This window comes from Malania oleifera, chromosome 1, assembly GCF_029873635.1.
Source record: "Malania oleifera isolate guangnan ecotype guangnan chromosome 1, ASM2987363v1, whole genome shotgun sequence".
Taxonomy (NCBI): Eukaryota; Viridiplantae; Streptophyta; class Magnoliopsida; order Santalales; family Ximeniaceae; genus Malania; species Malania oleifera.
Genome location: NC_080417.1, coordinates 85,417,050 through 85,434,354, shown reverse-complemented (window position 1 = coordinate 85,434,354; position 17,305 = coordinate 85,417,050). Strand labels below are relative to the sequence as shown.

Genomic DNA, 17,305 nt, shown 5'->3' with positions numbered 1-17,305 from the left:
CTTCCACCATAATGGAAAGAAAATCATTTTGAAGCCCGCTCTACCAATCAACCAACACAAAGAATCAGCATAGTTACTCAACTTGAAGACACTATAAGCAAGGAAATGCAAGTGTTTGAAGACATCCAAAGTCATTCAAACATTCCTATTGTCGAGTTTGTCATCCCTGATATGTTCATTGATGTTAATTTTCAAATCAAGTCAATGGTGTTGCCAATGAACGTAGTTTCTTGTGTCACTCAAGTGTTGGCTTTTGAAGAATCCAATTTTGCTTCTCACTTTTGATCCTCCTACATTTCAAAATTCGAGGCCCATTTTTCTAATTGGGGAAGAGTTGATGTAGGACAAGACACAAGGCCTTGGGAAGATCCTAGTTGGAGAATACTTAAGAAGAATTGGATTGATGATTGTTGGGTTTAGTAAATAGTTTATTACGTGTTTAGATTAATCAGTATAGGATAATGTGTATTTGGGGGTTGTTTGAAATATTTGGGGAAAGAAGGGGGTTTGTTTGTAATTCATGTTAGGGGTATATGTGTAATTTCATGTGAAGAAGCTTTCTTATAAATAGTGTGTGAAAGCCATGTTGTTGGCAGTTATTGTTGAATTTGAATTGAGTTGTGAACATGAGTTCCCCTTTGTATCTTCTCTATCCTCCCTTTGCCTTCCTCTCTTTAGTTTCTTCTAATCTCTCCCATGGCTGCAGAACCTCTGCCTCTGCATCAAGAAGCATCATACTAAGATGAGAGGCAGGAAGCGGCTAACTTTCTAAGGGACGTCCCACTCTTCCTTGAAGGAATAAAGCGATGACCGATGAAACTCTTTCAAAGTCACATATCTTCTTTAATTATCAGGCAGCAAGATTCACAGGTGGTCATTATGGCCATATAGGATAAAAATTGTTAGGTTACCACTTTACCTAAAAGCTTAAGCTATTAGGTTGTGGGCTAACAACATATATCAAGCTTTGAAAAAATATTTCCCTGGACTGCTCCCTTCTTAACTGATATTAGGTTGACAAAAGGAATTTATATAGTTTGGACCATGTAAGTCTCCTGATTCTTACAGAAGGGCAAATTAGAAAATAGAGTTCTCCAGCCTTGTCTATCTTCAGCATCACTGAAAAGACTGAACTAGCTGACCTCTTTCCCACTACATAACATCTACTATTTTAAATACATTCCCATCATTATTAAAATTCAATCATGTATTAAAATTATCCAAATTGCAAAATTCTTATTGCTGTGTACTTACAACATGTACTTCAGAGCCAGATTTTAGGGAAGGAAACATAAGATGGCAAAGATCTTTGGTTGCTGCTAAGCCACCAGATTCTCTACTATTAGGTGGGCATGAGCATGCAAACATTGCATACATAAGCCACTGATCCAGTTTGTTGTCTGTATCTTGTGACTGATGATGAGCCTTACCGCCTAACTCAACAGGTGTGATATATGCAAGACGCTGCATAACCTCTATCCTGCCAAATAAAAGCTTAGGATGAGATCCGAAGAATTCCAAATTTTTGCATCCATTAAGCTATGTGATAAGAAACTAGAAAAAATAGTACGAAAAATCAAACAATATAATTGGGTAATGATTTCATACTACCGCAAAATTGTTTGCAAACAGGCATCTTTTAAACAGGGAAAATGACCCATTGTAATCCGCCCCTTCCCTGAAACCCGCATATGTGGTAGCTTTGTGCACTGGGCTGCCCTATTTTTGCAACTCAACCAACTAACTTATTGGAACAAAATAAATAAATAAATAAAGTTATTGAGTTAACCTATTCCATCACTAAGTCTTAATAATTGATCGTTTTAGGGCTTATAGTTCATATAAACTCCCATGTCCAATTAAATTATCACTTTTGTGGCAGAGATATAGCTTACAATAAGATAATAAGTGTTATTATTAATACCCATGTTTTATAGAGGTTATTAGTTTAAAAATCATCCATTTTTCCTTCTTTTTTTCAAATAAAAAAATTGTTATCCATTTTCTCCTTTCTTCTTTTCTTTTTCGAATAATAAAACTCTTAGAAAATATTGGTTCAGTTCAACCATTCAGAAATAATATATATTCCAGAGAATTACCAGTAAGAATGTCCAAAGAGGCCCTTCCACTACTAAATACAATCGATATACTTCCACCTTATGATCAAATTCAAGTTAACAAAAGTTCCCTACTTCTCTTTCTGAAAGATTTTCAGGATTTTCTTAAAAATCCTTGTTTGACATTATTAATGTATTTGAAGAAATGTTACTTTCCATTAAAAAATTCCTAACACAATTACTTGTGAATCAATATTAACGTCCAGCACTAAAATTTGTTTTTAAACTTGCTTCACTAATAGTAATTTTGATGCAAAACACAATGCAATAATAAAATTGGTATTCTAAACTCATCTATACAAAATATATAGTGGAAGATAGTAAATTTTTTTATGAGTTAAGAGATAATTTTGTATAACTTATATACAATCATTTTACAATCAATAAGAAGACAACCTTTTAAGTCTCGAAGCTAACCTTATCCTTTATAAGAACTCATATAACAGTCTGAACAAAAGAGTTTCATCATAATACATACTGGAAAAAATAAGATAATCAATTTTTTTAAATTGCGAGTAAATTATTTTAACCAATTTAAAAATTTTGTAGACAATCAAGTATATAATTAAGTAGGATTGTTCTTAAATACAAAAGAGTGAGTTAAAAGTCTAGTTATTAAATATAATAATACTTAAGCAATTCTTTTTTTTTTAGTTCCTTTATGTTTATTCTTTTCAAGGATAGTCTAATAATTAATAGTTTTTAATCTATAAAAAAACAAAAAAACAAAAAACAAAAAGTGAACGTGTCTTCAATCAGGTTTTCTAAATATGTTTCAATTTTCTAAATCTAACCACACCAGTTAGTTTTTAGATTTTATTGTTTTTTGGTTTTAGTTTTCATTTTCATAATTTTATAGAAATAGCAAAGGACAAATTGCTTGTCATTCCTGATTGTAAAATGTCAAGAGACCCCAATGTTCTTGTTGAACTGCTCATATTGAAATGGCGGTACAGCTCAAAATTCTGCAGTTTTGCATTTGTACATTAAGCCCAGACAGTTGGAATTTGTTTTTTCATGAATAAATAAGCATATAATTTATTTTCTCATCATAGATTTTAAAAGATTAAAGTTACAACATCCAACAACTTTCTTCTTTTGTAACTCTATCCATTAACTTAGACTCAGCATTAAAAAATCCGCTAGCTTTAAATTAGTGCAAAATATTCTTCTGAGTATTGGAAGTCCCTAAGTCAACTCAAAATTATATCTACTTACTTCCAGTCACCTCTGCTAAATATCTTATCAAAAAGTTGAGAATCTTGAAAATAGTTATATATCCACATAATATGTTAGAATAAAGGCTCGTGACTTCCAAAATCCCAAAAATAAAAAAAATGGCTAGTGGTTTTTCCTACAATGTGTTCCTGTGCGATATACGATCACTTTAATTAGTTTTATGAAGATTTAACAATTGTTTTGTTTTACTCTACATTATCTTCTTTCAAAATTCTTCAAATTTTAGGTAAACTTTTATTTTCATTTATTTAAATTTCACATGCACTTTTATTTTTAATTTTTACATTTTCTCCATTAAAAATATTGTGCACGCAGCGACTTAATAGACAAAAGTGAATTAAAATTGAAGCAAAGTAGCAACAAGTTGCCACATGAAGCAAAATCAGAAAAATCTAGTTTTCAATTATTCTCTTAAAAATTGAAAACCAACAAAAGGCGCACGTTTCGCCAACTGTTTCTTCCTCACACTGCAACAAAAACAAGAAATAGAAATGATACGAGACACCACTTTATCTATCAATTGAATAACAAATCAAAGAGCATGTGTAACATGACTGCAAATTAAGAAAAACAACGTACTTTGCTTCCTGAACAGAGCTTGGGCAAAGCTCAGCAGCATACTTGACAAGCTCACTAAGACAACGAGCCCATCTATTCTTATCAGGACTCTCAAATAGAATAGATTGAAGTGTCACATCAGGAGGAACTGTGTCTGATTCTCGTCTCAAATCAAAAGGACGACTAGAATCCCAATAGCAACTCTGAACAATGTCGTCCTGTACAAGATGTAAAGGCAGGTTGATACAATAATATTTCAATATTTCCATGAGACTTGTTGAAAGTTTCCACAAGATTCCTTGCGAAAAAAGAACTAGAGTAAATAAACTTACCCCATTTTCTTCCAGGACATCAATTATAAATATTGGTTCAGCCTCATTTTTCAAATTAAAATTCAAGCGCTCATATATTGAAAGGTCTCTTATATCATTCCTTAGAGCACGGACACAGCGCAATAACTCCAGTGCCGTATGCCTAATCTGACTATCAACTGAACTAAGGAAGATAAGACCAACAGCATCAATCTCTGAAGCACGAAATTCAATTTCTTCACTTAAGTGATGGACAGAAGATTTCTTAAATCCCTCATTTCCATGGGCTACACGCTTTGCATCTTGAGAATCAAACTGTAGCATTTCATCAGATAGACAAGCCCTCCAAGAATGCAAGAGTTCCAACAGGCGTCCCAATGACGTCTGAATGAGAAGAGGGAACTCATCAGGAAGCCGTAGGATGAAGTTGGCCATCCCTCTCGTGACTGCAAAGCGACGATGCGGAAGGTATCTTACAATCCGATTCAGCACCTGTACTGCTTCCTCACGAACACCAGGATCAATACTTATACCATGTTGAGGTATTATTTCAGTGATTTTATCACTTCTGCCAACTTCTTCAATCAAATATGGTATGCACTTCAGCACTGATCTAAAGAGATATCCATGAGATTTTTCCCTAGTTACAGCATCTGGAAAAGCACACAATTCAGTTGGTATGTATCATTCAGAAGTAAATGAATAAAGAGCAAGAGTTTTTGGCATTCAGGAAAAACATAACCAGCAATTTGCACATGCTATACTGTTTTTAAATAAAACCGTTCTCTTAAAAGGAATTATGAAAAGGCACTGCATTTTATGTTATTATTACAATAATGTGCATTAACCCCTACTCAAAATCTACGCTTTTTAGTATAATCCAAAATAAATCATGAAACTCAAGAAGTTTGACAAATGAATTGCAATCTCTACACTTAGTTCATGCATATTGCATCATTGATGCATACAACTGCAAAAGTTTCCACATTCTAATGTTTAAAAACCCAGCTCAGTAAAGCTACTAGGATGGGTCAACCCCATTGAACCTCTGACAATAGCAGAAATCATTATCAATTTTTTATTTTAATTAATATTTAAGTGCATATTGTTAACTTAAACCAATAGCTTATTTTCTTCTTGTATGTATTTGTATAAATTATTTAATTTGTTCTGTTTTAGAACACGTTTAATTTAAACCAAAAATCAAATAGAAGTGTAACAAGTAACATTAATTTTCTAGAGAAGATATCCACTTATTTGAAATGAGAAGAGTGTTCTATCAATTACCAAATCAAAATATTTGGCTAATTGGTCAAGAAGTCAGTTTCTCCTGTATAAAGCATCAAACGTAGCTGACAGCGATCTCACAATTCAATTATTCAGTAAGCTAGTGGTTAACCTGCAGGGTCAGGCGAAGTTAGACTGTCGCCCGGAGCTGGCTGGCTTGAACCCCGTTTAAAATTCTACGTTTTCATGAAGGAATCGGCCTGGCCAATCTGACCCCCATCCAATTGGCCATGTTGGTTCAAATTTTGAATATAAGCCACACAATAATAATTTACATGCAATAACAAAAGGCAAAACTAATTACAAAGTGGAAAATGATCAAGGAGCAGGCAAATTAGGCCATTTTTTGCCTACAAAGTAGAGACCAGGGGCTGTTTGAGATGGTGAATTACAAAATACTTATATAGTTACACATCACTAGAATCAGACCCTTGAAAATAAAAATAAAATTATAATATTCGCCAAAACTATGATGCTAGCCACCAAATGATGCATCTTCTTTGCCATTCCTAGCTTTGAGATTTTATTCCTGTTTCCAACATGAATATTACCACACAAGCATAGCCAATGTTCCAGCTTCCTCTCTATACTTCTGCAGTACTTTGAAATGAACAGGGCCCAACTTAAGTAAGTATATATAAATATTTTTTTTATCCCAAAGATTTAAGGGGTAGCAATTGCAGCAAGTCATGCCTAACACCATACCTAGGGATAGATTAATCAGGTAACTTCCTTACCGTGACATGTTGGGACAGCTTTGAGCTCATGTTCAATCCAGTGCAGTGTTTGGAATGAAATAAGGCCAAACTTTATAGGAAAGATTTGAGGGCGTCCTGCCTTATAACTACTCTCAATTTTCCGCCTGTCATAATTAAATGAGTCTGCTCTAAGATGACGTAATTATCTCTCTCTGTTCTCATATTGAGATACCATCTCAAACATTGTCAAGATGCCACAATCATCTTGCTGGACATGAAGCCACTACAAGGCACATCAATCTAGCACAATTATTTCCCCACAAGCTTTGACAAAAGCCAATATGTCTAATCTCTCTCTCTCTCTCTCTCTCTCTCTCTCTCTCTCTCTCTCTCTCTCTCTTTTGGATTTTCCCTCCGCTGCCACCCCACCCCTCCTCTCAGATAGGCACATATGCACGCCAGCTCCCTTGATTTGCCAATTCCTAATTTAAAAGCTATCTCAACGGATGGCCTAACAACCAGATCATATTAGGGGCTCAGCAGGCTATTACAGCTTAATGCACCCTGTTGTGGTCCCTAGTGAAGCTTTAAATATAGCTGTAAGGTTGGCCTGGAAAGCTCTGGCCATATTGACAATGAAGATGGGGTTCTATGAGGCAATAAAGACCGAATAGGTAAAAAAAAAAAAAAAATTGATAAGCAAAGAATTGTATTTAGAGAGAGAGAGAGAGAAGATACAACAATCAAGTAAAATCGAACAAGGAGAACAAGATGTTCTACCTTTACAGAAAGATAACGGCCACAGGATCACACAAAAACAAAGCAAAGCTAACCAATCCCACAGTAAATCTTCCAGAGAAACATAGCAAAAGAAATGATTTGCTGGCACCCACAGTGACAAGATAAACCACACTACTCCAAAGCAAGTTATTAGGAGTAGCCACAAGTTCGAAACTTCTAGCATTCCTCTCCAACCAAACACACCACATAATTGCCATAACAGTGCACATCAGAAAGCTTTATAGAGATACTAGTGTAAAAAAGCCACCAATGCAGATGAGCCAACAGAAAATTTTTAAATTTTGAGTTATTCTGTGACATTAAGCTTTCAATTCTAATTACTAGGGGGCCATTTGGTATCACTGTCAAGAACTACAAAAATAAAAACAAAAGAAAAAAAATGAAAACTAAAAACCGAAAAGAGTAACTAAAAACTGGAAACCAATAAATTGTTTGGTTCATATTTGTAAAATTGAAATTAAAAAAACTGATTAAACAAATGCTCATTTTTGTCCTTGAATCAAATAAAAATTAAAACAATATGATTACAATAATAAAAGTTCTAAATTTTTTTTAAAATATTAGAATAAAATAAAATTATTATACTTATTTTACTTAATTACTATATTTCAAAGTTCACTTTAGAAGAATAATCGTATAGTACATGACAAATGAAAAATAGTAAAAAAAATATATATTTTGTGAATGACTTCTATTATTTTTTAATTTTTAGAACTTCTATGAATACTTTTATTTTAAATAAATTTAAATTCATAGTATCATTTTATTTTAATTTTAGTTAAAAAGTTAAAAAAAATGAATGATTTAATTTTGATCCAAAAAAGTTAATTTTGGATATTAAAATATTTTGGCAACAGGTTACTAAAACAGCTGAAAACCATAAAATTTGTCTTTCAGTTTTTTCGCAAACTAAAAACCGACAACAAAAACAAAAACTAGCCATATGTACAAATGCATTTTCATAATATGTCTTTTCACTGTACAAAAACAAAAACAAAAACAAAAAATAGGAAGCTAGATTTGATGCAGTGCCTTGAGGATTATCATGTATTTCTATCATGCCTTGGTGGGAAAAGTTGTAACGCCCCGACCCGCCACGTGGGCCTGAGGTGCTACTAAAGTGACGTCTGTGTACCTAATGCCATAATCATTTAACTGTAATGCAGCAAAAATAATGAAACATTCTCTATACATACATTACCAGAGTTCTAAGTTCGTTCATACATAAAGGTTTTCATGCATCCATATTACAATCCGACCAAAACTGAACAACTAGTTTGGTCCATACGACCATAATGCAAGCCTTGAGCCTGACAACATAACTTACATACGCCAGAGTTCTTATAGACACTCTAAAAAAGGAACTAATCTAACTTTCACCCCCTGATCCTGCTAAGCACGATACCTGTAGTTTCCTGAAAAGATGATTTGTATATTGAGGTATGACACTTCCCAGTAAGGGTGATCAAGTTAATATCAGTGTGTGGGCAGCATGCTTTTAGTGCTTACAGAAAACATTCATTCTTCATATAACCGAAAACAGCTGTCTTAACATCATACATACATATACAGTTGGAAATACTCGTTTCGTTTTCCTGACATAACACTTCATTTCATAACATCATCATTTACATAAATGTACAGATATGCATAAAAGACACCTCCTGGGATTAACGCCATGTGTAAACCCCTGTAGTCAGGGTTGTGCTGCCCGAAGGATGGACTAAGCCTGGGGTGATCAACCCAGACAAAGTCAACATTCATCTACGTCATAACTCCGACTACATAGGCATCCGCAACGTACTTGTGTGCCCCGATTGCCCTACCGTGTCCTGAAAGTCCGGCCTTCCAGGTATGGTACACCCTCTACCGAGGCTAATTGACATAAACCACCACACCACTCTCGCAGTACAGTGTGGCGCATATGGTCACATATATAAATCCTAGCAACGGTACCATGCTCCTGACATAATGGTCCATCAGGGTTCCTAAAGCATGTCGTGTAATTTAAGTAATACAACCATATTTCATAATCATTTCATATAAAACCTGACATGTAACTTCCGACCCTAGGCCGTCATATCATACGCGGCTCACAGCCGTTAAACATATACCTGGCCCTCACGGCCGTAAACATCATCTTGTATTTTCACAAGCAATTCCAGTATATTTCGCAAACAGTTCAGTATTTCACAAACATTCATCATTTCGGTTATAACATAATACATACATACTATTCACCAACCGCACAATCTCATATACTTTAAACATAACTCGTAGGCAACCATGAAAACATAGTATTTATGGTTTAAAAACATAAAACCGGCCTTCCCACTGTTCATTTGTACTTAAAATAGGATACCTACCCTCACTTATGGCGGAGGAATACCGTGGTTACATACCATGTCTCAGGATATTATAATATTCATACAAAACTCTCCTGGAGACCATACATACTCTAAACATGAACAAAACATTTATACATAAAACCACTTACCTACTGCTCTACTTATCTGACTAGCTATGAGCGTCTCTAAAAAAATGAGGATACTTCTGACGTATCTCTAACTCTAACTCCCATGAGACCTCCTCTAATGCGTGATTACGCCACAGTACTTTTGCTAGAGAAATATTTTTTGTACGTAACTCCTGCTCTCTATGATCTAGGATCTGAACTGGTATCTCCTCATATACTAACATGTCCCCGAGTTCCAACGACTCGTAACTGATCACATGCGAAGGATCTAGTATATACCTCCTAAGCATGGACACGTGGAACACGTTGTGAATCCTAGACAATGCGGAAGGTAATGCTATCATGTACGCCACCCAACCGACTCTTTCCAGAATCTCGAATGGCCCGACGTACCTAGAGCTTAGCTTGCCCTTCCTACCAAACCTCCTCACTCCTTTCTTCGAAAGCAATTCTCAAGAATATAGCATCACCTACCTCGAACTCTAGCTCCCGTCGGCGTGTATCTGCGTAGCTCTTCTGCCGATTCTGAGCTACTCTGATCCTCTCCCCGATAAGCTCGACCTTTGCAGAGGTCTGCTGAATCAGTTCCGGTCCCAAAATCTGCCGCTCGCCCACCTCATCCCAGTATAACGGAGACCGACACCGGCGACCATACAAAGCCTCATATGGTGCCATCTCTATACTAGCTTGATAACTGTTGTTGTAGGCGAACTCAACCAATGGCAGATATCTAATCCAACTGCCACCGAAATCCAGTATGCACGCCCGTAACATATCTTCTAATATCTGGATAGTCCTCTCTGACTGACCATCTGTTTGTGGGTGGAATGCAGTACTAAATGTGGGCTATGATCCCAAAGCATCCTGCAAACTCTTCCAAAAACGAGGGGTAAATCGTGGGTCTCGATCTGAAACGTTAGAAATCGGGATGTCGTGGAGTTGTACAATTTCCTGTACATATAGCTCTACTGGCCTATTCATGGAATAACTGACTTTCACTTGGACGAAATGGGCTGTCTTCGTTAATTGCAAACCATAACCCAAATCGCATTCTGTCCATGGAGTGCTGATGGCAAGCCTATGACAAAATCAATGAAGATGTGCCCCCACTTCCATTTAGGAATAAGGAATGGTTGCAACGATCCCGCTGGCCTCTGGTGTTCTGCCTTAATCTGCTGACATGTCAAGTACTACTCTACAAAACGCGCAATCTCTCTTTTCATGTTAGACCATCAGAAAGATTCCCAGAGATCCCTGTACATCTTCGTGCTCCCCGGATATACTGTGCAGTGCGAACGATGTGCCTCCTCTAGAATGACCCTCTTAATCTCAGCGTCATTCTGTACACAAATCCTGGTGTGGAATCTCAATACCCCATCATCTAAGATATTGAAATTCGGCTTTAAACCATCCTGAACCCCTTCCATAACCTCTACCAGTTCTGCGTCTTCCTTCTAAGCAACTTTGATTCTCTCCTGCAAAGTTGGCTGAATAACTAAACTGGCAATGAACGCCTGTGGATCCTTGTCCACCAACTCCACTCCCAGCCCCTCCAGATCCATCATGATCAGATGTTGTACCACAACAGCTGAAATCGACATACTCACTGACTTCCGACTCAATGCATCAACTACCACATTAGCTTTTCCTAGGTGGTAACTAATGATGCAGTCATAGTCTTTAATCAACTCAAGTCATCTGCATTGCCTCATATTCAACTCCTTTTGGGAGAAGAAGTATTTGAGGCTCTTATGATCCATAAAGATCTCACACCTTTCACCGTATAGGTAGTGCAGTGTAAAAACCATAGCTGCTAACTCTAAGTCATGTGTAGGGTAGTTCTTCTCGTACTCCTTGAGTTGGCGAGAAGCATAAGCGACAACTTTACCCTGTTGCATCAAAACACACCCGAACCCTTTCTAGGATGCATCACTATAAATCACGTAATCACCATCCCCTGATGGAATGGTCAACACCGGGGCTGTGACTAGACGTTGCTTCAACTCCTGAAAACTCTGCTCACACTCACTAATCTAGTCAAACCTCGATAAATCGGCAATAGTCCCCTGCCAGACCTAAGAAACTTCTAATCTCATGTATGTTTTTTGGTCTCTACCAATTTACTACTACCTCTACTTTGCCCAGGTCTACTGATATTCCTTCTTTGGACACCACATGTCCTAGAAATGCAACATGTTCTAGTCAGAATTCGCATTTCTTGAATTTAGCAAATAACCTCTTCTCTTTGAGTATCTGAAGTAGTAGCCTCAAATGAGCCTCATGCTCTATAGAACTCTTCGAATAAATCAGGATGTCATCAATGAACACCACCACGAACTGGTCTATGTATGCGTGGAACACCCTATTCATCAGGTCTATGAATGCTACAGGTGCATTCGTCAAACCAAACGGCATAACCAAAAATTTATAATGGCCATATCGGGTTCAAAAGGCTGTCTTCAACACGTCCTCTGACGTCACTTTCAACTAATGATACCCGAATCGCAAATCGATCTTAGAGAAAACCTGAGTACCCTTCAGCTGGTCAAACAGGTCGTCAATACGTGGTAATGGGTATTTACTCTTTACGATTACCTTGTTAATCTCCCTGTAATCCACATCGTCATCGACACATCTTTATTCTCCACGAACAATACCGGCGCCCCCTAGGGTGATATGCTCGGTTTGATAAAATCATTATCCAAAAGTTCTTGTAGTTGCTCCTTTAGCACTTTCAGTTCAATCGAAGTCATTCAGTACGGAGCCTTGGAAATTGGCACCGTCCCTGGAGTCAACTCAATGGCGAACTCTACTTCACGGTCAGGAGGTAATCCTGGTAAGTCCTCCAGAAACACATCCAAGCACTCCCTTATCACTGGGATATCCTCCAGTTTCTGTCCTTCCTTTGGTGCTTCTTTCACATATGCAAGGTACCCCTGACAACCCTCCTAGAGAAATCTCATTACCTGAATCGCCGAAAGGATCTGTGGTGCACACACGACCCTATAAATCTAACCTCCTACTCCCCTGGAGGTTTGAATACTACCCCCTTCCTGTAACAGTTTATGCTTGCGAAGCTGGATACTAGCCAATCCATCCCTAGAATAACGTCAAATCCATGCATATCAAACACGATTAGACTAGCAGGCGGCTTTCTCCCCTGAATCTCCACTAGATAGTCCCTAACCACTTTACTGCATACAACAACCGACCCTGTCAGTGTGGCCACACTTAACTCAACTTCTAACGGTTGAGTCTCTATTTCACATACTTTAACAAATCTCTTAGATACAAATGAGTGGGTTGCACTTGAATCAACAAGCATAATAGCTTTATGGAAAAGCACATAAATAATACCTGTAACCACATCTCCCGCGCGCTCGGCGTCACCCGACGTCATAGAATACACCCGTGCCTAGCCTGTATTCCCTTGGTGGCCCCCTCGAGGTGCCTGGTTCCCTCTCCCATACTGCTGTAACTGAAATGGGTACTTCAGCGTCGCGCGACAGTCCCGCACTTGATGCCCTACTACTCCACACCGGTAGCATACAGTTGTTCTAGCCCTGCACTTGCCCAGATGATTCTTATGGCATATGGGACAAGTGGCACTCGGAGAGCTCCCCTGAGAGGCTCGAGATCCTGACTCCTGCCGCTGACCCGTAAAATTATTGGGCCGCTTCCACATACTTTGACTAAAGCTAAACTGAGACCCAAGAGGTAAGGGTCTCTTCTTCTGGTTCGCCTCTCTCTCCCCTTCCTGAATACTGGCCTCTGCCGCCATAGCCCTGTCTACCAGCTCAGTAAAACTCTGGCCCAATAACGCCGCCACCTACACTCGTATCGCCTATCTCAGCCCTCTCCCAAACATACAAGCCTTCTTCAGCTCATCCGGGACCATATGTGGAGCGAATCGGGATAGCTCCACAAATCAGGCCGCATACTGTTGAACGGTCATCGATCCCTGGGTTAGGCGTAAGAACTCCTCCACCTTTATCTCCCGAGTGGCAATAGGGAAATATCTGTTGAAGAAGATCTCCCTGAAACAGCTCTAGGTAACAGAAACATACCGTGGACGCTGCTCCTCCACCAGTCTAGGTGATCTCCACCACCTCTTTACCTCCCCCAACAGTTTGAAGGCAGCAAATCGGACCTTCTGCTCCTTTGTGCATTCTAGCACATCCAATAGTTCCTCCATCTCTTGAATCTAGTCTTCCGCCGCAATCAGGTTTGGTCCTCCCGAGAATGCTGGCGGATTCGTATGAGAAAATTGTTGGAACGTGCAGCCTCTATCAGCTGCTGGCTAACTCCGTTTCCAAGATTCCCTCTAAGATTCTTTCCTAGCCTGCCGTGCTTCACTACGCAACACGGCCAAGGCCTCAACATCATCATCGCTGGAGGTATCTACATTATTGTCACCTCCTGTCATAACTTCCTTTCCCCTAAGATTCATCCTGAAGATAGGATAGAAACCGACTTAGAAATTCCACAATTATCTTGGTCAATGCAAATATGGAATGACTAAATAACATAGCATATGAGTTTGCATTTAAAGGAAATCATTTATGCACTTCAACTGCAGAACTGCCAAGATACGGGGGGGTCCCTAATCATAACACTAACACTACATACATACTTTTCCATCCTATCGTTCCCAACCTATATTTTCGAGCCCCAGTCCTTCAATCTAGAACCAAAACCATCGATGGATTTACCATGGTTTTCCTAAAATCGTCATTCAGGAAAAGCACAGAAGACCGTCGAAAGATCATCGTCCCAGAACTCCCAAACTAAAGCCTGACCTAACTTATTCATTCTTATCCTTAACTTATCTCAACCCATACTCTGGTAAGTATCATTGACAAAGTCTACAGAACCAAGCAAACCTAGGCTTTGATACCACCAGTAACGCCCCGACCCGCCACATGGGACCGAGGTGCTACTAAAGTGACGTCTACGTACCTAATACCATAATCATTTAACAATAATGCAGCGGAAGTAATGAAACATTCTCCATACATACATTACTAGAGTTCTAAGTTCATTCATACATAAAGGTTTTCATGCATCCATATTACAATCCGACCAAAACTGAACAGCTAGTTTGGTCCATACGACCATAATGCAAGCACTGAGCCTGACTACATAACTTACATACGCCAGAGTTCTAATAGACACTCTAAAAAAGGAACTAATATAAATTTCACCCCCTTATCCTGCTAAGCACGATACCTGTAGTTTCCTGAAAAGATGATTTGTATATTGGGGTATGACACTTCCCAGTAAGGGTGATCAAGTTAATATCAGTGTGTGGGCAGCATGCTTTTAGTGCTTACAGAAAACATTCATTCTTCATATAACCAAAAATAGCTTTCTTAACATCATACATACATATACAATTGAAAATACTCGTTTCGTTTTTCGAACATAAACACTTCATTAATTTCATAACATCATCATTTACATAAATGTACATATATGCATAAAAGACACCTCCTGGGACTAACGCCACGCATAAACCCCCGTGGTCAGGGTTGTGCTGCACAAAGGCTGGACTAAACCTGGGGTGATCAACCAAGACAAAGTCAACATTCATCCGCGTCATAACTCCGACTAGGCAGGCATCCGTCACGTACTTGCATGCCCCAATTGCCCTACCGTGTCCTGAAAGTATGGCCTTCCAAGTATGGTACACCTTCTACCGAGGCTAATCGGCATAGACCACCACACCACTCTCGGAGTATAGTGTGGCGCACATGGTCACATATTTAAATCCTAGTAACGCTACCGTGCTCCTGACATAATGGCCCATCAAGGTTCCTAAAACATATCGTGTAATTTAAGTAATAAAACCATATTTCATAATCATTTCATATAAAACCTGACATGTAACTTCCGGCCCTCGGCTGTCATATCATACCTGGCTTACAGCCGTTAAATATACACCTGGCCCTCACGGCCGTAAACATCATCCTGTATTTTCACAAGCAGTTCCAGCATATTTCACAAACAGTTTAGTATTTCACAAACATTCATCATTTCGGTTATAACATAATACATACACACTATTCACCTACCACACAATCTCCTATACTTTAAACATAACCTGTAGGCAACCATGAAAACATAGTATTTATGGTTTAAAAACATAAAATCAGTCTTCCCACCGTTCATTTGTACTTAAAGTAGGATACCATATATCCTAAGTTTGAAAAATGACCTTTTGAACGGTCGGTTTTTGAAACCTCAACTGAAAACATAAATACAATTACTGCATAAATATCATACGGTTCAAAATCATTAAAAAACTGACTTAACTAGATCCCCTTACCTATTTCTTGAAAACCAACCTGAGATGCTCGAAAACTAAACCTTAGCTTTTTCCCGAGTTTGAGAATCCGCTGCGCTAGACTTGCAGATATTCACTCCCTCATCCTCGTGGTAACTTCCGATCGTTGAAAAGGGCAACGATCGGCAAAAGATTGAAGTGAGAGAGAGGGAGTGGGTGTGGGTTCTATAGAGAGAGAGAGAGAGAGAGAGAGAGAGAGAGAGAGAGAGAGTTATATAAAAAAAAATACATAACTTAGCTCTTAAGTAACTAAAATATCTCCTCGAATATATTTATATATATATATCTAAAAATATCTCCTCCAAGATATCTATTATTATATTTATTTATTTATTTATTTTTATTTTTCTTGTTCGGGTTACTACAAAAGTTATTTAAGTGAGTTTTGATGGTGAGAAAAAATAATATTTTCAACTGATAGAAATTTCTCGCCTGATAGTGTTGGGGCAAAGATGGAAGAACTGTTCAAGATTGCACCATGTATAATGCCAAAACAAAGATGTAGTTATTTGAATAAGGGGAGAATTTGTCATTAGACGACAAAACAAACTTCAGGGTCATGAGTGACTCATGAACATATGTGCTGCCCAGTATCACCAACTGTTTATTTTGCTGAGGTAAATATTTTCAAATAGGAAGTACAGAATCGTGGAAAGAGTTGCAATCAGCAATTGGTACTAGTGGAGGTGTAGTTGGTTGATTGTGCTCCAAATGGTGTTGTACCTCTTGATCAGATTTGTATTAGAAATAAAGAGGTTCTGCAGAATAAGCTCAAAGCCTTGAAAAGGAGAGTACATGAAATCAGAATAGGTTTTATGTATTTATTGAATGAATGAATTTGTACAATCCGATACGTTATACTTATAATACAATCGGGCATGCTAAAGATGGAAACAATCTCCTAAAATAATCTCTCTCAATAATAGACAATTCTGCACATAAATATCCCCTATATCACTCCAAGACACTCGGGATTTCTACACTCCCCCTCAAGTTGGATCATAGATATTGATCATATCCAACTTGTAGATGAAATCTTCAAAACTCTGTCGGGATAACCTTTTGGTAAAAATGTCTGCTGCTTGTTCCTTGGTAGAAACATAAGTCATACAAATGGTTCCTTCTTCAACCCTTTCTTTGATAAAGTGTCGATCTATTTCTACATGCTTACTCTTGTTATGTTGAACTAGATTGAGATAGATACTGATGGTTGCTTTGTTATCACAATGGAGTTTGATAGAAAATTTCACCGTGATCTGTAGTTCTTCCAAAAGTTTTCGTAACCACAGTTCTTCACATATCCCTTGTGCAATTGCCCTGAACATAGCTTCGGCACTACTTCGAGACACTACATTTTGTTTTTTACTCCTCTAAGTCACCAAATTTCCTCAAACGTGCAATATCCGGTAGTAGACCTTTTATCTTCGCTAATCCTGCCCAATCGGCATATGTGAAAACTTCTACTTCCTTAC

The 17,305-nt window shown here is 38.0% G+C and overlaps 1 protein-coding gene across 1 annotated transcript in view; it reads right to left on the bottom strand.

Annotated features, from left to right (window-relative positions):
• The window catches only part of LOC131159844 (uncharacterized), a 155,232-nt gene that overhangs the window by 33,620 nt on the left and 104,307 nt on the right, over positions 1-17,305 (bottom strand). Inside the window, 3 exon segments of the mRNA XM_058115033.1 lie at positions 1,255-1,480; positions 3,936-4,132; positions 4,247-4,878. Of these exon segments, the coding sequence (XP_057971016.1) occupies positions 1,255-1,480; positions 3,936-4,132; positions 4,247-4,878 (1,055 nt within the window).